At 37.7% G+C, this 25,303-nt stretch overlaps 3 protein-coding genes across 6 annotated transcripts; 2 read left to right on the forward strand and 1 right to left on the reverse strand.

Annotated features, from left to right (window-relative positions):
• The first annotated feature begins 2,395 nt into the window (after positions 1 to 2,395).
• LOC116188800 (metalloendoproteinase 1-MMP-like) lies at positions 2,396 to 3,505 on the forward strand. Its single transcript, XM_031518271.1, has one exon. The coding sequence runs from the start codon at positions 2,405 to 2,407 to the stop codon at positions 3,503 to 3,505; it is 1,101 nt and encodes a 366-aa protein (XP_031374131.1). The 5' UTR covers positions 2,396 to 2,404.
• A 9,547-nt stretch (positions 3,506 to 13,052) lies between these two features.
• Positions 13,053 to 18,853, forward strand: LOC116187563 (glutathione reductase, chloroplastic). 3 transcript variants are annotated; one of them, XR_004152093.1, is made up of 12 exons: positions 13,125 to 13,519; positions 14,174 to 14,399; positions 14,911 to 15,189; positions 15,275 to 15,451; positions 15,739 to 15,792; positions 15,867 to 16,015; positions 16,431 to 16,494; positions 16,577 to 16,747; positions 17,105 to 17,242; positions 18,048 to 18,091; positions 18,173 to 18,238; positions 18,462 to 18,853. XR_004152093.1 is itself a non-coding variant. In XM_031516340.1 (11 exons), exons 1-10 carry the CDS (start codon positions 13,125 to 13,127, stop codon positions 18,084 to 18,086), a joined length of 1,692 nt encoding a protein of 563 aa, XP_031372200.1. In that variant the 5' UTR covers positions 13,053 to 13,124; the 3' UTR covers positions 18,087 to 18,115; positions 18,462 to 18,853. The 3 variants fall into 3 exon arrangements, 2 of the variants coding, with proteins under 2 accessions (XP_031372200.1, XP_031372201.1); XM_031516340.1 differs by lacking the exon at positions 18,173 to 18,238 and having other exon boundaries at positions 13,053 to 13,519; positions 18,048 to 18,115; XM_031516341.1 differs by lacking the exons at positions 18,048 to 18,091; positions 18,173 to 18,238; positions 18,462 to 18,853 and adding an exon at positions 17,517 to 17,974.
• A 536-nt stretch (positions 18,854 to 19,389) lies between these two features.
• LOC116187564 (U3 small nucleolar RNA-associated protein 18 homolog) lies at positions 19,390 to 22,061 on the reverse strand. 2 transcript variants are annotated; one of them, XM_031516343.1, is made up of 2 exons: positions 21,860 to 22,061; positions 19,390 to 21,423 (listed from the first exon to the last, which is right to left on the reverse strand). In XM_031516343.1, the coding sequence occupies exon 2, from the start codon at positions 21,400 to 21,402 to the stop codon at positions 19,720 to 19,722; it is 1,683 nt and encodes a 560-aa protein (XP_031372203.1). In that variant the 5' UTR covers positions 21,403 to 21,423; positions 21,860 to 22,061; the 3' UTR covers positions 19,390 to 19,719. The 2 variants fall into 2 exon arrangements, with proteins under 2 accessions (XP_031372203.1, XP_031372202.1); XM_031516342.1 differs by having other exon boundaries at positions 21,838 to 22,061.
• Between the last annotated feature and the right edge of the window lie 3,242 nt (positions 22,062 to 25,303).

Consider the following 25,303-nt stretch of genomic DNA (forward strand, 5'->3'; position numbering starts at 1 on the left):
GCACCTATTTTCTGCTTTTGGTATAAGGGAGGCCCATAAGACTTACTGTCGGTACGAAAATGGAGAACTAAAAGGATGGAAAAACTTGTAATTTTCTATGTTTAAGTTTGATTTCCGGAGAACTCGACCTCAAAATTTTAGTCTCGGAGTTCCCTGCACAACATTTGAACGTATTTCCTGCCAACCGATAGGACCCTATGAAAATAGAAGATACCATGCACCTTGGTGTTAGGATGCTTGCTAGTGCCTGACCAGGACATCTTTAAATTAACTGTGATTGCTCAGAAACTGCCATCTGATTGTCCCGCTCAATAGTCGCCATGGGCGCCAAGTTCAGGCAGGCTTTTGCCTTAATTGATGAAGACCAAGGTGGTTGAGGTCGAAGAGGTTCTTCAGGTGATAATTGATGAGGGGGTAATATCCGCAGTCTTCGATATGCGATCCATGCTCCGAGGATCGGTTCCAATTTGCCAGGATGGAGGCAGACAAGTGGCTCACTCTCAGCTTCTGCAGCGTGGCGAATGATTCTCTCATGACTGACATGGCTTCAAAGAATAGGGAGCAGGAAGCCAAAGCCACGGGAATGGGATGGAGCATTTCCTGCATTATAATTGACATCGACGTAACACAGAGCTGTTAGTATTATGCAAATGGCAATATGAAAGCATGCAAGAAAACGGTCGAATTGTTAAGGAATGGCAGTGAAGATATGGAAAGAGTAGCCAATTAAACTACTATGCCCCCCAAAACTGAAGGAGGCTCCTTGAAGTTTTGTCTCCATCGGAAGTCAGAAAATGAGGCCGTCAAGGCACCATAATCACTAGCAGCCTTGATTAGTAATTCTGAAAGTTGTTTCTGCGCGTAACAATGAAAACATGCATTAGAATTGCACAAATCGGCATCTGATTAATCGAGCAACCGACATTCATCCAACAGCATGCTCGCAACATCTCAAGTACATAGCCCAAATTCGAAATTCCAAATGGAAAACTTAGAAAGTAAACCTGATATTCTGCTTGCTGAAACCGAGCTATAATTCTATCCTGCCAATGTGTAATGTAAAAGAACACAAAGTCAGGAGAAGTTATTGAGTGGTACCTCGTCACGTGATGTGAAGAAGCACCAATCAAATTGCATGAAACTAAGGACTTGGTGCTGATCATTCGGATAATTGCCGTAATTATTCATTAAAAAATTCTTATTAGTTCTTTCTCACCATGTCATTTGAGATGGGATCATCTAAAATTTTCTCCAAAGTTAATAGGGGTAGCAGAAACATGTCTCAGTTCAAAAACAATGTTGTCTGTCTGAGATCTCGAATCAGCATAACAGGACCTTTCTGAAGAATTAAAAAGTTAAGATTTTTCAATTGAATGATGAGATATGAAACAGTCAATTCGATGTCAACAGACGTGTAGCAGAGACAACTATAGAAACCACGTAGCACCTGCACGCCAATACCGCCTAACTGATTTAGCGATTAACTTTCTAATATTTATTGTATTAAGTCTCTCAATTCCCCTCTTTGTGTACCAACTGATATATCTGATTAATTTTGTAAAATTTTTTACATAAGAGTTGATTACTTAAAAGTAGCATAAAAAATTTAAAAGGAAAGAAAGCAGAGTTTATAAGAGGATATTATAGAATTTGTTACGCACCTAGAAAATTCTCAATTAGCCACGTGCAGTCCACGTGAGTTGTAGTTGATGCCCATCTTCCCCAATTGCCGATGAACTCCACGAATATGCCTCGAACCACCTCCAAAAGGGGAAGATGGGGGCGTTGTCCCGATTTTCCTCTGTGACACTCAAGTCAATTTGGGCCGTACACGAGAGGAATTAGAGTGTAAACAGTAAATTGATGCCTTACCTTGGTATTTATAATTTTATAGAGAGCTGGAATATATTTGTTACCTAATTCGAAGGGATCTCGATATATTCTCCATACTCAAAGATAGATTAAATAGGAAAGCATATCTTCTATGTACTTAGCCATCAAGTAACAAAGGCCATTACTCAGAATACATGAACCGTGTCACTCATGGATCTTAAGAGTTTCACTATTTCACCGAAAAAAAACTGTTGTTTCACTGTGGATGAGACAATCCGATTATGTATACATGAAGCTTGAGAGGAGCACCAAATAATATTTACATGTAAACCTAAAAATCTAGACTTACTCCTACATTGTATCCTATAGATTATGCGATAAATATTCAGATAGAAGAAAATCTATCTATATCAATAAAGAAAGTCCTCTTGAATTTTGAAGCCAGATATCTCGATTATCCAAGGCCTCAAAACCTCTATATATACACTTGCACCTTCAGAATCTGCCACACCAATTACCCTTAATTCTCTTGCATTCCTCGACGTTTGATAATAAGCTTCCGTCAATCACCATGGCTTCTTCCTTCAAACCATTCCGCTCCTACTTCCTGTTCTTCCTGCTCATCGTCCTCGCCTACCAGTACGGCCTTTGCTCTAGAAACATACCCCGGAACCAGTTAGACGTGAAAAATGGGACCAGAAACACGACACCACAGCGGTTTGACTTCTCCAAGTTCTCCCATGCAGGCCTCGGCAGCAAGATCAGCGGCATGTCGCAACTCAAGAGATACTTGCACCGGTTTGGCTATTTGGCGCCACGGCCTAGAGGTTCGAACTTTAGTGATGACTTTGATGTCGAGCTCGAGTCTGCTCTTTTTAAGTACCAGAAAAGACTAGGGCTACAGGGAACTGGACGCGTTGATCCAGAGACGGTTGCCTCACTCATGTCCCCGAGATGCAGTGTGAGGGACATCCACGACTACGAGTCCCCCTCTTCCCCAGAAACAAGTGTGTTCCATGTGACCAAAAACTACAAGATCTTAGATGGTAGGCCAATATGGAATTTGTCGAAGCCAATGACCCTAAAGTATGCATTCTACCCGGATGACATGTTCGACTATCTCAGCCAGGAGGAGATACGGGCGGCTTTCGCTCAGGCCTTCGCCAAGTGGGCCGAGGTGATCCCGGTGAAGTTCGAAGAGACATCAGATTATCTTTTGGCGGAAGTTGCGATTGGGTTCTTCAAGGAGGAACATGGGGACGGATCTCCCTTCGATGGGCCACTGGGAGTACTAGCTCACGCCTTCCCGTACCCTATTGGGGATCTTCACCTTGACGCAGATGAGAACTGGGCGGTGGACTTCAAGACCAACCGAGCACCCCGGGCTATTGACTTGGAGTCTGTGGCCATCCACGAGATCGGGCATGTGTTGGGCCTCGACCACTCCTCGCTCAAGGAATCCGTCATGTATCCAAGTATAACTGCTATGACAAAGAAGGTCGACCTGACGATGGACGATGTGGAGGGGATTCAGATGCTCTATGGGCCAAACCCGAATATGAACTTGAGCTCTTTGGTGCAGACACACTCGAGCGTTGCTGCAGTTGGTCTACAGAGAAGGCGGATCCCATTCGGGTGGACCCTGACTCTGATCGTTGCACTTTTATCATGATGATATATTAGATTCCTTTTTCTTCTTAATTCAATCGGCTTGTTACTGAAGAAGTTGTAAATTTTATTAATATATATTTCTCCATTGTGACTCGAAGTGCATATTAATTAATGAAGCGCTGAGGATTTTTTTTTTTCCGTGGGCGGGGCTCTCTTCTGTTCAAGCAAACCTTGCCTAATGACAATATCTGTGCATAATGAATTTTTCGGGGGATGCTTCTTGTTCCAATTTTACTTGGAGTGAGCCAATAATTAAAAGTTTTTGTTGATCCTTTTATTACTATTGATCGTTTTACTAATATTGGCCTATTATCAACACTAGAAATTTGATTCATATAGTATTTTGGAAAATATATCAAACTAGTTATTTGAGAGATTGTCGCGATCTATTGATCATCAGAGTGAACCACCTTACTCGAGGGTCGCTGCAGTTGGTCTACCGAGAAGGCAGGTCCCGTTCGAATGGACCCTGACTCTGATCGTTGCACTTTTCATGATGACAATATATTAGATTCCTTTTTCTTCTTAATTCAATCGTCTTGTTACTCATGAAGTTGTAAATTTTATTAATATACTTTTCTCCATTGTGACTCGAAGTGCATAATTATTAATGAAGTGCTGAGGATTTTTTTTATTTTCTTTTTATCTTTCATGGTTGGGCTCTCTTCTGTTCAAGCGAACCTTGCCTATGACAATATATGTGCATAAAGAAATTTTCGGGGGATGCTTCTTGTTCCAATTTAACTTGGAGGGAGCCAATAATTAGGGTTAATTACTCAGAAAAGCACAACATTTGCACTAATATAACACGACATTTAGAAAATAGTACAAAAATGTACAACTTTTGCATTTTTCCTAAATATAGCATGACCTTTTGAGAGTTGCACAAAAAAGGCATGACCTTTATTTTTTCCTAAATATATCATGATCTTTAAAAAATAGCACAGAAATGCATGACTTTCGAATTTAGTTGCAATTCTAATACGACGTCAGTTATTCATCAAATGTAACGGTAACTACTAACAGCACCTCGTAACACAACATAATTGAACGAATGGTTCCCACATACTTTTATTTAATTAAAAATAATTCTAAAAATTAAAAAGATTAAAAAGTTTTTTTTTAGAAAAAAGAAAGGAGCGGATTATAAATTGCGGGAGCGCAATCAGGGGTTCCCACCACCGAAATGAAAAAGCCCATAATTTCGGGGCTCTTTCAATTCCGGCGATGGGTACTCCGATTATGGCCACTACCCACATAATTGGGGTCCTACTGCGGTCGACGACCTCAATTGGGAGATGGTAGTCACCGGCATAACCACCATGGTCGGCCCCCTCCCCCTTTCCTCTTTTTAAGCTGAAACCCCTTTTCTTTTCTTTTAATTTTTTAATTTTTTAAAATTTTTTTAATTAAATAAAAACCTGTGAGGTCTACTCGTCCAATCATGTTGTATTACGCACATTAACTCCACATTAGTTGTTACCATTACAATATGATGATAATTGATATCGTGTTAGATGTGCAACTAAACCTGAAGGTCGTGTATTTCTATGCTATTTTCTAAATGTCATGCTATATTTAGAAAAAAAATGCAAAGGTCGTACATTTCCATGTTATTTTCTAAATGTTGTGCTATATTTAGGAAAAAATACAAATGTCGTGTTTTTCTGGATAATTAACCCAATAATTAAAAGTTTTTGTTGATCCGTTTAGTACTATTGTCATACTAATAAGTAAAAAAATTGTTTTTTTGTAAGGAAAAAATAGGTTGGATTATGAGAAGTAATAAATTGGGTAAATTACAAAAAAAAAATCTCAATATTGTAAAAATTTTCAAATTTATCCAAAATTTTACTTTGTAACAAAAAAACCATATGTTTTGATAATCGTCTAAGATTTGGCCTCCGTTACTATTTTGTTAAGATTTTCGTCTATTTGCCTACATGGACTTTATGGGACCCACCAAATTTGCACATCATTTAATCATCATCTCTTTTCTTTACAAAAATAACCTAAGTTTTCATAAAAGTCTCAGTTTTATTCTAGATTTTGATTTGTAATTTTAAAAAAATACATCTTAGCGCTCCGTTTTGGTCAACCAGCTCCAGGAGAAAACATCAACAGCATTCCTGACTACAACCCGGAAACTATTACAGAAGAAGAACCAGTAAACCCCAAGTTATTATTCACAATCGAGTCAGCCATGTGAACCGAATGGTCCCGGAAGCGATGCACGGAGGATCGCGGCATGAGGAAAATTCGAAATCAACAACCTAGCATGATCACGAGGAGGAGGGGCAAAATCGTCATTTCTATCATCCATCGGTGGGAAGTAACCTGGCTGACCCTGCTGTGAATAGTAACCCGAGTTTGTTGGGTCTTCCATTTTGAGCTAATTTACCACATCTTATATTGGGGTTGTTAGAAAACATTTGAATTGGGATAATCCTAGTTCAAAATGTGATAAGTTACATTATTTAAGTCACTACCTCTTGTACTTCAACTGCGAAAAAAATTTCATTTTTAATAACACAAGTTTAGAATGTGATAATGTGCCCATTTTAAACTAAACTACCACATCTTATACTGGGGTTATCAGAAAACTTTTGAATTGTGTAGCTCTTCATCGAAATGTAATAAGTTACACCATTTGTACTAATACAACATCTTGCACTTGGGTTATCGAAAAACTGCTCTTTTTCGATAACACAAGTTCAAAATGTGATAACTTGCCCATTTTGAATTAAGTTACCACATCTTATACTGGGTTTAACTAAAAACTTTCGAATTGTGATAACAACAGTTTAAATTGTGTCACAAGTGGCATCATTTATACCAAGTTAACATATCTTGTACTTGGGTTATTATAAAATTTTTCATTTATGATAACACAAGTTCATAATGTGATAAGTTGCCCATTTTGAACTAAGTTACCACATTTTATATTGGGGTTATTAGAAAACATTCGAATTGGGATAACACTAGTTCAAATTGCGATAAGTTGCATTAGTTGTACTAAGTTACCAAATATTGGATTTAGGTTACAAAAAAATTTGTCATTTTCGATAACACAAGTTTAGAATGTAATAACTTATCTATTTTGAACTAAATTACCACATCTTATATTTGGGTTATTAGAAAACTTTCAAATTGGGATAATATCAGTTCAAAAAGTGATAAGTTGTATTATTTAAGTTACGGCATCTTGTACTTGGGTTATTGAAAATCTTTTCATTTTCGATAACACATGTTTAGAATGTGATAACTTGTCCATTTTGAACTAAATTATCACATCTTATACTGGAATTATCAGAAAGCTTTTGAATTGTGATCACTCCAGTTCAAAATGTAATAAGTTACACTATTTGTACTAAGTTACCAAATCTTGCATTTGGGTTATTGGTAAACCTCTCATTGCCGATAACACCCATTTTGAACTAATTTACCACATCTTATACTGGGGGTTAATATAAAACTTTCGAATTGGGATATCACTAATTTCAAATGTCATAAGTTGTATAATTTATTCTAAGTTATTGTCTCTTGTACTTGAATTATCGGAAAACTTTTAATTTTGGATAACACAAGTTCAGAATGTGATAACTTGCCATTTAGAATTAAGTACCACATTTTATGTTGGGGTTATCAGAAGCTTTTGAATTGGGATAATACATGTTCAAAATGTGATAAGTTACATCATTTGTACTAAGTTACCATATCTTGTACTTTGGTTGTCGAAAAACGTTTATTTTCGATAACATATATTCAGAATGTGATAACTTGCCCATTTTGAACTAACTTACCACATCTTATAGGTTATTAGAAAACTTTTGAATTGGGATAATTGCAACTCAAAATGTGATAAGTTGCATTATTTAAGTTACCCCATCTTGTATTTGAGTTATTGAAAAACTTTTCATTTTCGATAATAAAAGTTCAAAATGTGATAGCTTGCCCATTTTGAACTAAGTTGTCATATCTTATACCGGGATTATTAGAAAACTTTCGAATTGGGATAAGACCAATTTAAATTGTGATAACTAGCCTTGAACTATACTACCAATTCTTAAATATGGGTTATCGTAAAACTTCCAATTTTCAATGGTCGTAGCTCATAATCTGATAAATTGCCCAATTTGAACTACGTTACCATATCTTTTACTGAAATTATCGAAATCAATTTCACTTTAGATAACACTATACAAAATGTGATAAATTCAGCTATTTTAGCTAAGTTATCACATCATGTATTATTGTTATCTAAATCTTTGGAATTGTGTTAACGCTTGAAGAAAATTTGATAATATGACCAATTTCAACTAAGTTACTAGTTTTTATACTAGTGTTCTGGAAAGCAATCGATTTTCGATAACTCCAATACAAAATGTGATTAAGTTTATGTCACGACCTGAAATTTCAACAGAATTTTCCATATATTTCATCGATATCCATTATCACATAACTATTCACATAAAATCGATTTTCCATAAACTCCCAAAAGTGTATATATAGCTAATCCAACAAGCTCTAATATGTATATACATCTCAAAAGAGAGTAATTTCCTTTTCTCAACCACATCACTAACCAAACTAAACAAAAATTTTAGGTCGTAACATATTGAAAAACATTATATACAAAAAGAGTACCTTATCAAATAACTAAGATCCCTACCCAGTCCTTTGAACTGATCCTCGATGTCAAAAAAATTCTCTTGGTTCATCTAAAAAATATATGTAGCGTGTGAGCTGCATTTCAGTGAGTACTATAATCCAAAACAAAATGAATTAGTATTAAATAAATATTTAATAACAACTAAATATTCAAATAAATAACACAATCACATCTAATCCAACTACTAGCTCACCTACACACATATACTATATATATATATATATATATACATACTATAACAATAATTATATTCAATATAGTAACTAAATTTAAGTTTCACTAACAATTACCCATAACTCTTCCAACCATTTCTCTAATAGTCAATATCGCATAAACATCAAATATTCATTCATTTAGCGTTTCATAATAAATCACTACACAATCAATTGACAGATGAAGTTTTAGCAACAATACGATTTTTACAAAATAACCTCAAACAATTGCACAATCATCACATCTCCAGTAATCAGACCAGACAAACAATATACAACCCGACCAATTAATATAACCATAGGGTCGCATTTCCTTACGATGAGTTAAGACGGTATCGTGATCCCGTACATTTTATTCAGGCCCCCTTTTCTATTCCGCAAGGTCCAGCGACCATTCGGGCCCCATTTTCTATTCTGCTGAATCCAGTGGCCATTCGAACCCCATTTTCTATTCCGCTGGGTCCAGCGGCCATTCGGGTCCCATTTTTTATTCCGCCGGGTCCAGCTAATCAATTCAGCGGTAACTTTCCTTAGTATAAACACCCATACGATTCATGTCTCATTTAATGACGTAAGAGTCCATCACTTAGCCTATATCAGCATATAAGCAATCTATACCCTCCATACAATTATTTACCAGCTAAAGCTCTTGCAGCAATCACATAACCTCAAATAGACGACAACAACACAAACAAAAACATCTCTCAAATCATTTTACATAACCTAGCAAAACCCATTTCTTAATCTCTAACTATCACAATATTCTTCTTAAATAATTTATATAATTATAATACATCATTTTACAAGAGAATAGAGTACTCACCAAACTACCAAAATATTTAATGAAGTCAATCTTTCAGGACACAAAGTTTCAGTCTCTTCAGCTCCTACAAGTCACAAGCGTAGCAAGAAAACAATTATAACATATCTTCTTTTTCTTCATATATTCCTCATGACAAACAATATCGTATTTGAACCCAAAAAGAGGAAATTCATTCATACTTAACTATCCTTGAGAACCTCGGAACCTAACTAGTTTCAACTGTTATTAATGTGCAATAAATAAGTTATTCAAGCTAAAAATAATCCTGGGGCAGTGACTAGCTTTGTCTTAGCAATAACTAACCTTATTATATAATTTATCATGTTAAAATTCTATAAATTTACCTAAGCTGAAATATCTCACCAAGACTTCGAGATCTAACAAAAATCAGTTTTTCAAAAATGTCATATCTCCTAGTTAGTAAAAAGGCTGAGAATGAAATTCAAAGAACTCATCCTCAAGCAAAGTAAAACAAATCAAAGGATTCTAAAGTGTTTTTTCCCAGCACGCTCATACACATTCTGCCATACATGCATATAAGAATATAAATACAAGAGACCCGAAATTACAAGCTAATCGGAATAAAGCAACATATAAATTCTCAAATCAACTTCATACATACCCTATTCTCAATCACAACAAGTCAATTTAGCCAAAGAGCATACAAATTTCCGATAGTATAATCCATTTCCACTAAGACATATATATACATTAGAAACCTACTAATTCAATCAAGAAATTTGCCTCCTGCCTCAAGACTGAATTATTAAGCTCATATGAGTGACCAAACTCATTCCAACAACAAAATAAGACTAACTCCCAATATATCCAACTCAATTGACATCAACTAGGAGAAAACTAACCAAATTACAGCAACTACACTTCTCAAACCTGAACAAGCTGAGATGAAGGCAACAAGAGCCATAACCTATGCCAAACCTAGTGAATATGAATGTTTAAATCATAGACAATCAACTTACAAATCAAAAAATCCAAACTTAGTTTTCTTCCTCTTCTTCTTCTCCAATGGGTCTCTTCAACTCAACTCACTCCTCTCTCTCTCTCATTCTCTCTCTCTCTCTCTCTCATTTTCTGTTTTTTTTAACTATGTTTCTTCTTCCTCTCTCTCTCCCGCTCAAAACAGAGCAAGAAAGAAAAAGAGAAGTCAATGGCGGTGGAAATGGGTTTCTTGGAGAGGAAGAGGGCCACGTGGGCCCCCCCTTTTTTTTCCTTCTTTGGCCACATATAATATATATATATATATATATAATAGCATATGTATGTATAGGTATGTATATTTGAAAAAGTGCCGGGTCTTACAGTTTACCATTTTAACTAAGATATTACATTTTAAGGTTAAATGCACTTTGCCTCCCGACTTATGGGGTGAAATTAGGTTTGCCCCCCGACCTATGAAATTTGGCAGAGTGCCCCCTCACCTAATCTAAAAATAAACGATGTGATTCCCGGATCAAATTTCGGTCAAAATTCCGGCCAAAACAAGTTTTCAAAAATTGATTATCATTAATCTGATATTCAATTGGTCTTCTTTTTCCCTGTGACTCCAAACGTTCACCTCTGCCCCTAAAAACTAATTATGAGATACACTCTACGATATATGATAATATATATATATATATATATATATATCATTCAAGCATAAATTTGTTGATATGCTTCTTTTCATTTGAATATGATTATCACATATTTTACATTTTAGAAATACATAGGACTTAAGAGTAAAGTGTTCAGCTAGATTTTAGACTAGACGAATAAACAATATTATATTAGATTGCTTGTGATTCACAGAGCCCCGATGATTAACCGGGCGAAACTCGGACATCCGGGTCAGCAAAAAGAAAAAGAAAAGAAAAGAAAAGAAAAGAAATATATATATATATATATAATGTAGTGAATAAAGAAAATTCGTCATAATTATAGATTTATAAGTCAAAATTGATTTTCTTGTTTTTTTCTGAGGAATTTGAAATCATGAATTATTTTATTCAGTAGTTGTTCCTCGTTTTTGTAATTAGGAGTTGAGATTTCTTGGAGCTATAGCATTAATTGATTGAGGAAAACTTGTTTTGGCCGGAATTTTGACCGGAATTTGGTTTGGAAGTCACATCGCCTATATTTTGTATTAGGTGAGGGGGACACTCTGCCAAATTTCATAAGTTAGGGGGCAAACCTAATTTCACCTCATAAGTCGAGAAGCAAAGTGCATTTAACCATACATTTTATATTAGTGTATTAGAAAACTTTCGGGTTTCGAAAATTTTTAGTTCGAAAAATGATATCTTGACCAATTTGAAGTAATTTACCATTTTCTTGTACTTCTGTTATCGAAAACCTTTCGATTTTGCAAAAACACGAGTATAAATTATGATAAGTTTACCAATTTTAAGGGTAAATTGCACTGGTGGTCCAAAATATTTTACAAATATTTCATTATGGTCCAAAAAGTTTTTTTCGCTACATGATGGTACAAAATGTTTCAAAATTGTTTCATAATGGTACAAACCATCAATTGGCCCTAATGCCGTTAACATTTTGCTGACGTGGCACGTCCTATGTGTTACTTTTGTTACATTGAACCAATCATAATGCCCCACGTCATTTAAGAGAAAATAAAATTTTAAAAAGTAAAAAAAATACAAAAAATACAAAAAAGAGTAAAACTTTAGAAAAAAAATATTTTAAATTTAGAAAATTATTTTTTAAAAATTTATATTTTTTAAAAGTTTTTAAATAATTTTTAAAATTTTTAAAAATAATTTTTAAAATTTTTAAAAATAATTTTTAAAAATTATAAATTTTTTTAATTTAATATTAAAATTATTTTAAATTTTAAATTATTTTTATTATTTTCAAATTTAAATTTTAATTTTAAATTAAAAGTTTAATATTATTTTTAAAAGTTTTTAAAATTTAAAATTATTTTTAGAATTATTTTTAATTTAAATTTTTAAAATTATTAGAATTATTTAAAAATTTTCGGCTACGTTAGTAGCCACGTCAGCATCGGCTTGACGGCTTCAAGCTCGAGTTGACGGTTTGTACCATCATGAAACAACTTTGAAACATTTAATATTATCATGTAGCGAAAAAACAATTTGGAACATAATGAAATATTTGTAAAATATTTTAAACCATCAGTGCAATTTACCCCAATTTTAATTAAGTTACGCATTTTGTATTGGTGTTTTCGTAAAATTTTTAATATTATGCTACTTGACATGTGATGACCAACCAATTTTCGATATAGTAATATGTAAAACATATTCGTGTTATATTTTTTAAAATGCAACAAATTTTTTTATTTTTTGCATTATTTATTTTTATTATTCCTTAAAAAAGCTTTTTTTTATGTCACTCTTTCATATTATTGTTCAAAAGCAAAAAAAAAAAAATCAGTTGACCGGGTGTATCCGGTCAACAGGTTACCCCACCTGGCGGAGGTAGAAGCTCCCCCATCCACAGGTCAAATCGGAATCAAAAGAAAAACCCAAATCGAAACAGATGACTTGAAAGTTGAAAACGAGATTTTTTATTTTATTTTATGGTAACTTATTATAATATAATGAATTTTTTGGTGGGAGATAGATGAGGTAGATATTAAGGATAAGATTATAACCAATGAGTTCATTCAAGCATTTATTGTCGGTTTTTCTTAAATAAAATTTTGAATTTAAATATTTTTAATAAAAAAATTTATTCGAAAATTTTTTACTCTTTATTGGATCTCCAAATTGAATTAGTGAAAATCGATTGGATTTCGAATACTAGAAAGATAATAATAATAATTTATTTATATATAAAGATAAAATAAAATAAAAAGGAAATTCAGGGGAAAAAAAAAAGGCCATTTACTTCCTTCTATCCCCACCTCTGCCAACCCCAGCTGCCGGCGATGGCCACCTCCATTTCCTTCACCACCCCGAAGCTGACCACCTCCTTCTCCTCCTCCCCTGCCCTCCTCCAAACCCTCCTCTTCTCCCGCAAGCTCTCTGTCTCCTCTATCCCCTTCCCTCCTCCTTCCGCCCCTCTAATTTCCAGCCTTTACTCCCACTCCCTCTGCTGCCGCCGCCTCCGCCGCTTCCGCCGCTTCTCCGTCAGCGCGGAGTCCGACAACGGCGCCGACCCCTCTGCCCCCCGCCACTATGACTTCGACCTCTTCACCATCGGGGCCGGAAGTGGCGGCGTCCGCGCCTCCCGGTTCGCCGCCAATTTTGGCGCCACCGTCGCTGTCTGCGAGCTTCCTTTCTCCACCATATCTTCCGAAACCACCGGCGGCGTAGGTGGAACGTAAGTTGCACTTGCGCTTTTGTACGCTGCCCTAGTTGTGCTGATTTTCTAGCAGAAGCTTTTTGAAGCTTCTGAACTGTAGCTATGAAGTTTTGGGAAAAAATTTGATTTTTTTTCTTCTCTTTTAAGAAAAAAATTGACAGGCTCGCATAGCTTAGGACTTAAGGGTGAAAGGAAGTGCTTATGAATATCTTACTAGGACTATGTGTTGTTTGGCCTTTGTAATTATGAGTAAATTCATGTTTTGGTTGGTTTTATGCGGGATTTGGTTAAATCAGTTTTTAGTTGTTGCAATTGATGAACGGTTATCGAAAAATGAAAATTGGATAAAAAGAACAGAGATTTGTAGAGTTGGAGGGCAGGGGAAGATGGTTAGATGATATTAAATAACATCCACATTAAGATTTTCTTTCAAGTCAATTGAATGGAAGGTAAATGATAATGTTTTGGGTAACACCCAAGTAGTTTCTCATAAGGAGTAATGGTTCAGTTGAGGGAGAAAAATGTTAGGAATATGATTTCAGTATTTCGTTCAGTTTTTCATGGATCATATAATTTAACCCACAAAGCATGTCTTGAAGTGTGCGGTAATCTGTTTATTTTAAATATATATATATATGTATGTATACACTCATCAGTCTACTCCTATCGCAGATGTGTGCTTCGGGGTTGTGTGCCGAAGAAATTACTTGTTTACTCATCCAAATACTCTCATGAATTTGAAGAGAGCATGGGTTTTGGATGGAAATATGAGACTGAGCCCAAGCATGATTGGAGTACCTTAATGGCTAACAAGAATGCTGAGTTGCAGCGCCTCACTGGTATCTATAAGAATATCCTGAACAATGCTGGCGTCACTTTGATTGAAGGTCGTGGAAAGGTGGGTTGCTTTAGGAATACATGCGAAGAAAGTTACTCAGGCTTGTTTTTATTACTAGTTGACCTTGACTTAATTTTCCTGTCTGAGTCAAACTTTTGGTATGCAAGTGGTGCTCTAGCTTTATAGTGCTTCGATTGAGAGGTTTGCGAGCCTGATTGAGTATCTTCTGAGGATTAGCTTTTGGAAAATATGAATGCTACCTTCATATCTGAGATCTAAAGCTTGGGACAAAGCTGGACCAATCTCGACCATACTTGAATTTTAGCTTGGCCTCTTTAATATGACAAGAGATGAGCTAAAAGTAAGATAATCAATCAAGCTTTGAGCAGAGCATTGTGCCGGAGTTGGCCTGGCAATACTTGGCTCAGTTTACTCTCTCAAAAAGGAAAAATACATGGCTCAGTTTATACCTTCAAATAAATGTTGACCAGGATCATGTTTAATATTATATATATTTGTATATTTGTAGACTTTTCCATCTCATATATCTTTATTATTGGTATTTTCACAGATTGTGGACCCACACACAGTTGATGTGGATGGAAAACTCTACTCAGCAAGGCACATACTGATTTCAGTTGGGGGACGACCCTTTATCCCTGAAATTCCTGGAAGTGAATATGCAATAGATTCTGATGCGGCACTTGATTTGCCCTCAAAACCTGAAAAAATTGCAATCATCGGGGGTGGGTACATTGCCTTAGAATTCGCTGGTATCTTCAATGGCTTGACGAGTGAGGTCCATGTATTTATAAGGCAGAAAAAGGTTTTGAGAGGTTTTGATGAAGAGGTGAGAAGTTTTGCAAACTGCAAATGTTTGTGGATTATTCATCCAATGACTATATCAAAATCCATTTTCCAATTTTATTATGTAGGTAAGGGATTTTGTTGCGGAACAGATGTCTCTACGAGGAATTGAATTCCATACAGAGGAGTCACCTCTGGCAATTCAGAAGTTGCCTGATGGTTCACTGTCCCTTAAGACAACTAAAGGAACAGTTGAAGGTTTCTCACATGTTATGTTTGCTACTGGACGCAGGCCTAATACCAAGGTTTGTACAGAATTCAATTGTATTTGGTTTCGGATTGTAAATCAGAAGTGCATACTAACTATAAATATGGATGAGAAAAATAACTGTATGTAACTTGGTGAAGCAGCCAATGTTGGTGATTTCTAAATGTTCTCAATTTGGCCTCTGGGACCTCATCTTTCCACATCCAGAGCACATTTCTCATTTCTGTTTATTCGTTGCTGACCAATTAGAGTTGAATTTTGTGGCTAAAATCTTTTGTATTTTGTAATAGGCTAATAGCAGTACGTTGTATATTTGCTTTGCAGAACTTAGGATTAGAGTCAGTTGGAGTGAAAATGACAAAAAATGGTGCAATAGAGGTATGATTTCTGTTTTATCTTTTCGTTTTCCCCTCTTGGCAGTTTCTTCCCATTGATTCTTTTTGTGACTGTAGGTTGACGAATTCTTGCGAACATCTGTCCCTTCCATTTGGGCAGTTGGAGATGTAACTGATAGAATAAATTTGACTCCTGTTGCCCTGATGGAGGGAGGTGCATTGGCAAAAACGCTTTTTCTCAATGAACCAACAAAACCTGATTATAGGTATAATGATCTGTGTTCTAGCAATAGCCATCTCTTATACTGCTTGGGTTATGATGCTCTTTTTCCCTCTATCTCCCCTCTTCTCCAGTGAGATGCATTTAGAATATATCAATCCTCATGTTGACTTCGAGGGTCTTGTGACCTTATTTCTCAAGCCAGATTTATTGGAAGCTGCAATAGTGTTACAACCAAATGAGAGGGTTATTCTTTTCTACTGTTGTTTCTTCCCCCTTTCCTCTCTATGATCAGACACATTGCTCTAAATTGGGTTGCATGCTCATTTGTATATTGAATAGATCTGGGAAAGATTTGTAGAGATTTCTTGTGCTGATGTTTGAGTTAGATTACTGCTCAATTTGTTAGATTGGTTCTTATTCTAAGCTTTATTTATTTATTTATTTTTGTTTTGGAACAGAGCTGTTCCATCTGCTGTATTTTCTCAACCACCGATTGGGCAAGTTGGTCTCACTGAAGAGCAGGTAGACAATTTTATTGGCATGATTAAGGGAGCTGCCGTTGCCCCTTGTGGTTGAAGTGATAATGATTTTTTCTTTTTCACAGGCAATTCAACAATATGGTGATGTTGATATCTATACAGCAAACTTCCGGCCGTTAAAGGCTACTCTTTCTGGGCTTCCCGACCGGGTCTTCATGAAACTCATAATTCGTGCAAAAACAAACAAGGTTCTTGGGTTGCACATGTGCGGCGAAGATTCTCCTGAAATTGTGCAGGTCAGTTGCTTTTTAGTCTAATATGCCCAATCTATTTCATAAGTTCCTAAATTGGAATGATTAAACTAGTACTGAAATGAAGCAGACTGCGACATACCAGCAGTACACATTCATTTAAGGCGAGGTTCCTAAATTTGTGGGCCTCTTCACAAGTCTTAAACAAACATAGATCCATGTTCTTGTGGGGGCATTCACAGCCTGGAGTTTGCTTCCATATGTTTTGGCCAAGACTTGGTGACATCTATGAGCTTGTGAAGTGTTAATGAACCCAAAAAGTTGACTACAAGTGGGAGCTCTTCATATTAAAGGAAAAGCGCACAGCTCAGATCATGATGCTATTTTTCTCCGAACATACAGGGATTTGCTGTTGCTGTTAAGGCTGGTCTGACCAAAGCAGACTTTGATGCTACAGTGGGTGTTCATCCAACAGCTGCAGAGGAATTTGTCACAATGAGGACTCCCACACGGAAGATAAGAAATCGCTCTCCACCTGAGGTTTGTCAGAAGCCTTGGCCTCTTTCTATTCTTGCTTTAAAACTCATTGACAACCAAACTTGTCTGTAAGTGTGAGTGGGCGATCCATGTTGGTGATTGGAATGCTTCTAGGTGTTTCTATAACATGAGGAGACTTGTCAGTATTATATATATGGCACCTGGTGGAATTGGTGCATTACTGTGGTTATGTTGCTGGTAATATTGTAGAGAACCTTTATCAATTTCGTTACCGGATAAATTGAGAGAATCTCATGTTATAATAGGAATGTTGCAGACATTTGTAGCAAGATACCCGTAACTGTGGAAGCCAGCAAAGTAGGGCCAACACTTTGGGCAAAGCTAGCTGGGTGACTTATTTGTCAGTCTATCAAAGCCAGTGGGCCCCAACTGAAGCCTTCTTGGGGCTGGACTCTGGTCTTGCTACCCTGAGGGCAACCGCGGAAGTCACCGTTGATGATAGTTCTTGGGCCAATGGCAGTTAGGTCAGTCAAGTGGTTTGTCTAGGGTTTAGGAAGCAAGGTTTCCAAACAAGAAAGGGCCTCTCTTCTACATTGGGGGGGTAGTTATCAGTAATAGTTATCTGTGAAATGAGGTTACCTACACTGCCTTACATTATGCAATTCTTCATCAGTGATGATGTAGCCCGACTTCCTTGGCCAGTGAATTCTAGTCAATACCTGATGATAATGAGAAATACTTGATTATAAATAGTTTTAGATCGGAACTTGCAATCGTTGATTTTGTGGTGTTTACGGATCTCATCATTGACATAATATTGACTGTGAGGTTTACCATTTTTCCTCAGGGAAAGGATTCTGAGGCTAAAGCTGCAGCAGGGGTCTAGTCTAAGTATGGATTCTGATGGAAACAAGGGTATGTTGGTCTATTTTTGAAGGTGGTTGGAATTTTGATTCTGTACCTATTTTGTAGGTGGGAAATTCCTATGCTCCACATAATCTTGCTGTCCACTTTCATGGCTGATTAAAGCTTGCATCGGTACAGTCTCAACTAGGTAGCATTTAGGCATTTGTTCAAGTAGGTTTTGGGAAAGTAAGTCGAGCAAATCATCGCTAGGAAATATGTGTGAGGCTGAAATTTTCTTTTTTATTTTGCATTCCAAACTAAATATCCACGGCACTTTTTTCTTGGTGTAGTAGACTAGAGCTCAAATCAATGTATTCCTTATACTTGGAGCTAACAACTGATACTATTTCTGCAGATTGTTGCCAGAAGTGACCAATGGGAAGTACACTGCTACAGAAGAATTCTCCTCAGCATTGGGATATTCAACTTGGTGGCCTGAAGCGGAAAAATCTGTTGCCGGGGCAAATCAACCACTTTACAACTGAGTAGTTGTTCTGATCCTGCACCGACTATACAGTCTTGAGCATACGGAGATACGGAACTGCTGGCTAGATAGAAAAAGAGGATAGGGATGATTTCCCCCATGCAGTTTTCAATTCGTTGTGTATTGTCTAAATAAAGTTCTCATTTTCTCTTTCCTTCATTTCCTCCTCTTTGGTCTTTATACAAAGTTCACAGACACAGGAGACGCAGATTTTGCGGTTTATGGAGTATGCAGATGTCCGCTTGTGCAATGTTTGTTTCCAAGTCCCTGATATTATTATGCGAATCATGCTGATCCAATCCTGTGGCTGCACCAAACGTTGATTGGTCTTTATATGTGCACAGGAATCATCACCTTTCGATGTTTATCAACATATTCGTTCACGGTAATGATTATCATTAGTTGCATTCCAACTTTTATGCAAAGATAAGACACGGAAGATGCAGATTTTGCTGTTTATGCAATATGTAGATGTCCGCTTGTGCGAAGTTTGATTGTTTCCAAGTCCCAGATACTATTGTGCAAATCATGCCGATCCGATCCTGTGGCTGCACCAGACCTCAATTGGTCTTTATATTTGCACAGGCGACATCACCTTTTCATGTTTATCAACATATTCGTTCATGGCAATGATTATCATTAGTTGCATTCTAACTGACACATAATATGATGAACTAATTTTAAGTGGAGTCACTGAATATTTTCCAGCAGTAACTTTCCAAGAGGAAAATGGACCGTCTATGTCGAATAGGTAATAAAATAGAACGCCTCTTGCAATTTCATTGACAGGACGCAAGAATTAAAAGGCACAGTGCTTTATTTTCACAACAAAATTTTCATCGAAGAAATTTCCGACGTTCATACAGAAGAAACATATAAATATCGATTCTAGATATAAGGAACTCAAACATCTGATATGCTTTTTGGAGCAACATGGCAAAATTTAGTTCCTCAGCTCCGGTTCAGAACAAAAAACATGTAAATACTGAAACCTAAATATGAAAGACATCCGCTAATGGTTTTTAGAGCTACAGGGCAAAATTTAGTCTGTGACCTGTAATTCGAATTCCATTCCAATTAATCGATGTTAGGGCTGCAGAATGACTAGGAATACCCCTCTTCATTGCAATTAGGCGCAGTGGTAATGATGCAACTTATACAGCAACACTTTCCCAGCAGCATTACCAAAAGCCATGAACCCTCCTCCTGGGCTAAAGTCCAAACACCTCGGGTATCCCAGGGACTGGTTTGGCATCGGCCAGTTAGAGAATGCAGTAAACGATGGGATGTGTATCAGTTTCATCCCGTTCTTCTTCATGCCTGAACATATTGCCAGTATCTGAGCATCATTGTTGAACTTCATGAAGTCCACCATAGTTGTTAGGTTCTCAATGGCCTTGATTGGCTTTCTACTCCCTCCCAAGAACTCGTGCCTATTGTAAACATTGACAACCCCACTGTCCGACCCAGAGGCAAAATATCCACCATCAACGGATGTGCATAAAGATGTTCCGTTAATGCAGCCCTCATCGACTCCCTTGTGAATGCAAGTTCTGGTTCGTAGGTCCCAATGGTAGACCTGCCCGTCCCCACCTGAGCTCAGCAACTGCTGCCCGTTGTCGGCAAAAGCTAGGGCTCTAACAGTTCCATTCATCTTCAATGTCCCAATCAGTTCCTTTGTCTTGGACGACACTAGTAGTATATAACCTTCATTTCCCACGAATGCAATTGTGCTGGAGTCGGGAGAAATCTCAAATACCTCCAAGCTCTTCTCCTCGCGACCCACGAGCGGCCCTATCTTGTCCACCTTCGCTTTCACAAGGTCAAAGCTATAGAAGAACTTCCTCCTGCCGGAAACAATGACCTGAGACCCATCAGGCAAGAAGGAAGCCTTACGGATTGGGCAATCATCAAGAAAGATGCTCTGTATCTTTGTGTTCCGCTTCCCATCGATTTGAAAGAACCGAAGCTTCCGGTCTAGCCCTGCTGCAAGCAGCAGCTGAGCATTCCGATGGAATTGAACTGAATTTATTGGACCACTTGATGGGTCCTCGGCATTAGCATCCACAAGCCTCGAGTACTCCAAAAGTCCCGGCAACAATTTTACGCTGCTCTTCACGACAAGATCTTCGTCCGTCCGAAGGATGCTGTCGACAACCACGGGTCCCTCTCGTTCTTCCTCTGATGACTCATCAGAGTAATAGCCGTCTCCCTTCAAGGCTGAATCACGTCGGGCCCAATCTGTTCCCGGGTTCAGTTTAACATGCTGAGCCCTCAGCCTTGAAACATACTCAGACCCAGTAACAGTGCTCTCATCCTCTTCTTTCCGCAGTTTCCTCAACCGGTTAACTTTAGCTATGTTGATACTGGCCTTCTCCTCTTCCTCATCCACCCAAACAGGTTTCCTTTGTTTCCCCCTCCCTTCTTCGACATTCAATGGCAACTCCCCATCCTCCTCGTAAACAGAGAGCATACTGCCAGCAGAACGATCCACAAAGAACAAAGCTGAATCATCCGGAGCCTTGTCTTCAACCTCACCCCTTTCCTCCTTACCAAACTCAACAGGAGAGTAAAGAGACCCGAACAAGAAGTTCTCCAGCTTCTTCATCTCTTGTTCTTCTTCTTCTTTTAACCCCTTCTCCTTCCCATTCTTCCTCTTCTTCGTCCTTGAGACGTCCAAGTCCGACAACTCCCCATCATCTTCGCTAGCGTTTTCTTTCACAACAATGGGCTCATTGATGTCCGACTCCTCCAACTTCGAGTTATCGGGTTTATTTCTTTTGGAGGGAATATTTTGCGACAGGAAACTCATCTTTTGGAGTCAAACAAATCCCTGCAATAACCACACCACAGAAAAAACTAAGCAAACATTAACCTCAACCAATCGATCAACAGAGGTGGGCCAAAAACAAAAAATCAATCGAGATATAACAGCAATTCCTTCTCATTCCCAACTGAAAAATTGAAACTTTTCCGCAGCATTGCATCGCCATCAGCATGATCGGCACTGATTGCAAATCAATCAAACTCATTCAGTCTAGTTTAACTCTTATTTCACAATACAAACCCAAATCAGCAATGAAAGAACATTTGACGAACACCCAAGCTGTAACTTATGAACGATCCCTAATCTCTTCATAATCAACTTAACCAACAGCCACACAACCAGCTAATCAAACAATAATAAAATCACTAAATTATACTATTAAAGTGACGGAACTCAGTGAAGGTGGAGGCAGCAGCTCACCGCCTGGGAGAGCAAGGAGTACCAGCAGAGGCTCGGTAGGGAGAGTGACCGGCAGCGGCTCGCCGGCGAGAGAGAGCGCGATTAGCGAGGGGGAGACGGGGGCTTAGCGGGAAGGTGACAGCCAAACCTTAGAATCGCCGGAACAGCCGTCAGCCGTGTGAGGTGGTGAGCGGGCAGGAAGGAGACGGCTTGCGTTGCGGCTGGTTCAGAAAATAAAGGAAGGAGAACGATAAGGGGTGGGGGCGGGGGGTTGGCGGAGGGCGGGTGTTTTCAATTGGGTCCCTAACCTTTCAATGCTTTCCGTTTCATCCTAATTTCTTTTTGTTTAATATTTTTCCTAATATTTCACGGTTTGTCCACTTTGATCTTATGTAAAAGAATTCAAAAATAAATAAATAACAACTCGCTGAATACTACTGAGGTTGTGTTAATTTAGACTTATTTTTAAGTGCTGAAAATTGAACGTTAAAAATTTAAGTTCTAAATATAATAAGTGCTTAATTGATTGAGTGAATAGTATTTGGCTCGGTAAATTATAATGGCTAAAATTATATACGATTAAACCTGTTTATTTAAACACGATTAAACCTGTTTATTTAAACATGTTTAATCGTGTTACTATAATCATGTAACCCATTAACTCATTTATGTATTTGGATTTATCAAAATATCCTCATGTAATCCTAACTTCCTAAGTCCCTAACCTAATTTCATTTCCTTTCTTTCATCCAATCCAACACATGTCGTGTTAACGTGTAAACATGCCGTGTTAACGTGTTCGGATAAGCGAGTTAATTGGATAAACATGTCGTATTAATGTATCCGGGTAACTGAGTTGATCGGATAAACAAGTTGGTTTAACATGTCCTGATAACGTTTATAATCGTGTCGTATATACGTGTACCTATTATGACACGTTTCGATAAACGGGTTTAAACGTGTCTAAACGGGTTGACACGGATATAAACGTGTCGTGTATGGGTTTCCAAAACCTAACCCGTTTAATAATCGTGTCGTGTACGGGTTATTACTTCGATGACACGAACCCGTTTAGACACGACACGTATAAACACGACACGACACGAATTGCCACCCCTAGGTGGCCCCCTTCACCGCCCAAGGCGGCCTTCAACTATCGTAATTGCTTATTAAGGCCCTCGGCAATCTAGGGGAGGGACTGGTGCCCTGATCCTATCACACTTCCACCTTCATTGACTATTGTTGGCTAGTGTTTCCTCGCAACCTGATCAATGTGCTATCCCACCATCCCTTTGTTCTTATTCTCATTCTCCTTTACATGTTAATTAATCCATAAAAATTAATTTTGCATCGGAAAATTTGTTGTTTTAGCAAATACATAGAATATTATGGTTCCATTACATGTACCACCATCAACTGGGTGAAATTTCGAACAACTACTTTAGTGGTTAATAACCTCGGATGATGTTGTGTTGCCAATGACTCATCTCCAAGACATTGACGTCATAGTTTGGAATATCAATGTCAGAAATGGCCCTCACCGGTAGCTATACCCCATCCCGAATAGTTATTGGTGACCTACGGAGTACTGGCGGTTGTTTTTTGTTTTTATTTATTTTTTTAAGCAATAACTTTCATTCATAAGTACTTTACATGTTAATAAAGAGTGAACTTACCATGTTACGTTAAAGACAATATTGAATAAAGAAAAAAGAATTTAGACGAAATTGAAAAAATTAATTTAAGATTGAGGACAAAAAATTTCCTTTTGTTAGGTCAACATAAAAAATGGGATTGAGTGTGGTTTACAAACTTGGTGGAGTTATTGGCCTATCAATCAAAAAGCTCACCCTTCTAAATTAAACATATCGTGAATTCAGCTTACATACATTCTCACATACTAATTGATGCTAAAGGAATTTCTTAGTGGTGATAATTAAAATTTTTTTATAGCATAGCTAACAAATTAATATGTGCATGTGTAGTATCCGAAATATCATGTACCTAGACTTGATCAATTAATGCAAGACTTTGGGCTTCCTTCTGAGAGCCATGAGGTTACTCGAGGACAAAGGTTTTTCCCGACGTAGAAGCATCTTCTTAGGAAATATCTTGAGAAGATAAACAAGCACTCATGAGGTGATCTTCAGTACCCTATGGACTCGCAAGATATCAATGACATCTCGATGGAGCTAGCCCTTGGGGCTCATTATCCTCTAAACATGCACGAGGGAGCATGTTTCCCTATTACAACCAAGGGGAAACTACAACAACTATTACTTCTATGTGTTAGAAAAAATTCACAGGCCTATTTCGGACTCGGGTCCATCCGCAACTCAAAAGTTTAAGCCAATAGGTTGTTAGACCATTATCTATTATAAACCTATGGATTTCCTCTCAACTTTTTCATGTGGAACTACCTTCAACATCTACCCTCACCATTCTCCATATATGAGAGAAACCGTCCCAACAATTCTCCTCCTTCTCGACTATGTGGAGGACTTTGAGTCGGGCTTCCACTTCCGGACTCGGATACCAATTGTTAGGCCCTTTACTAGCCATGAGTTCCACACTCAGGCCTTGGTGTGGTGTGAGTTTCCACGCATAGCATGTGCACTCTCTTAGGATCGTTATCATGGGCTCTGATACCACTTGTTGGGAAGGAGTGTGCTCAACCAAACGACAACGCGGCGATTAATCTTCCTCCTCTACTAGTGTAATCGAGATAAGAACTAATCAAATCAACCAATAAGCGGTAAATAAAAGAACGCCAATAATTTTACGGGGAAAACCTCGATATGGGGAAAAACCACGAGACCAACTCCGAATCAACAATCCACTATCAATGAAGGTTATACAACGTTTTTCATCAAGGGTAAACCCTTGGATCACCAAACTCAAGAGATACACTCTCTTGGATCACCCAAATACCAAATTCGTCACCCACACCGGGTGATTTACAAAGTTAGCTGAAACAGTACTTACAGAGCTCAAATAGGAATTCTGACCGCTCAGAACTTAGCCCCAAGTGTTGTGAAGCTGCTACCAAAATTTCATCTCAATCGGAGTTCGTTTGATGTCCCAATCGAGATTTGATCTCCAGCTGCGCGCTACCCTCTATACCCGAATTTCAGCTCTGTTTCCACAGCTTCTCTGTACTGTTATTGATCTGATTTTCAGCCACCGTGTTGCAAAAATAAACCCTAATAAAAGTGGGTCCTTGAGCCTATTAAAGCCCGATAAAAGCCCAATATAATTTGAGCCAAACTTCCTCCAAATTGGAGGGATTCAACAAACTCCTCCTCCCGACTATTTGGAGGCTTCGAGCATACCAACTATACTTCGGCAAACATGAAGTTTCTCCCTAGCGAGAGGTTTTGTCATCATATTAGCTCCATTCTCATCAGTGTGCACTTTGTCTAGCTTCACCAATTTAGTCTCCAACACATCTATAATCCAATGAAACTTAATATCGATATGTTTCGAT

This window comes from Punica granatum, chromosome 8, assembly GCF_007655135.1.
Source record: "Punica granatum isolate Tunisia-2019 chromosome 8, ASM765513v2, whole genome shotgun sequence".
Taxonomy (NCBI): domain Eukaryota; kingdom Viridiplantae; phylum Streptophyta; class Magnoliopsida; order Myrtales; family Lythraceae; genus Punica; species Punica granatum.

Excerpts from the sequence above, each read along its gene's own strand:
- LOC116188800 (XM_031518271.1), top strand. The coding sequence starts at position 2,405 with ATGGCTTCTTCCTTCAAACCATTCCGCTCCTACTTCCTGTTCTTCCTG.
- LOC116187563 (XM_031516340.1), top strand. The coding sequence starts at position 13,125 with ATGGCCACCTCCATTTCCTTCACCACCCCGAAGCTGACCACCTCCTTC. Across the intron at positions 15,793-15,866 it reads CAAAAAATGGTGCAATAGAG|GTTGACGAATTCTTGCGAAC; the intron begins GTATGATTTCTG and ends TTGTGACTGTAG. Across the intron at positions 17,243-18,047 it reads GAAATCGCTCTCCACCTGAG|GGAAAGGATTCTGAGGCTAA; the intron begins GTTTGTCAGAAG and ends ATTTTTCCTCAG.
- LOC116187564 (XM_031516343.1), bottom strand. The coding sequence starts at position 21,402 with ATGAGTTTCCTGTCGCAAAATATTCCCTCCAAAAGAAATAAACCCGAT.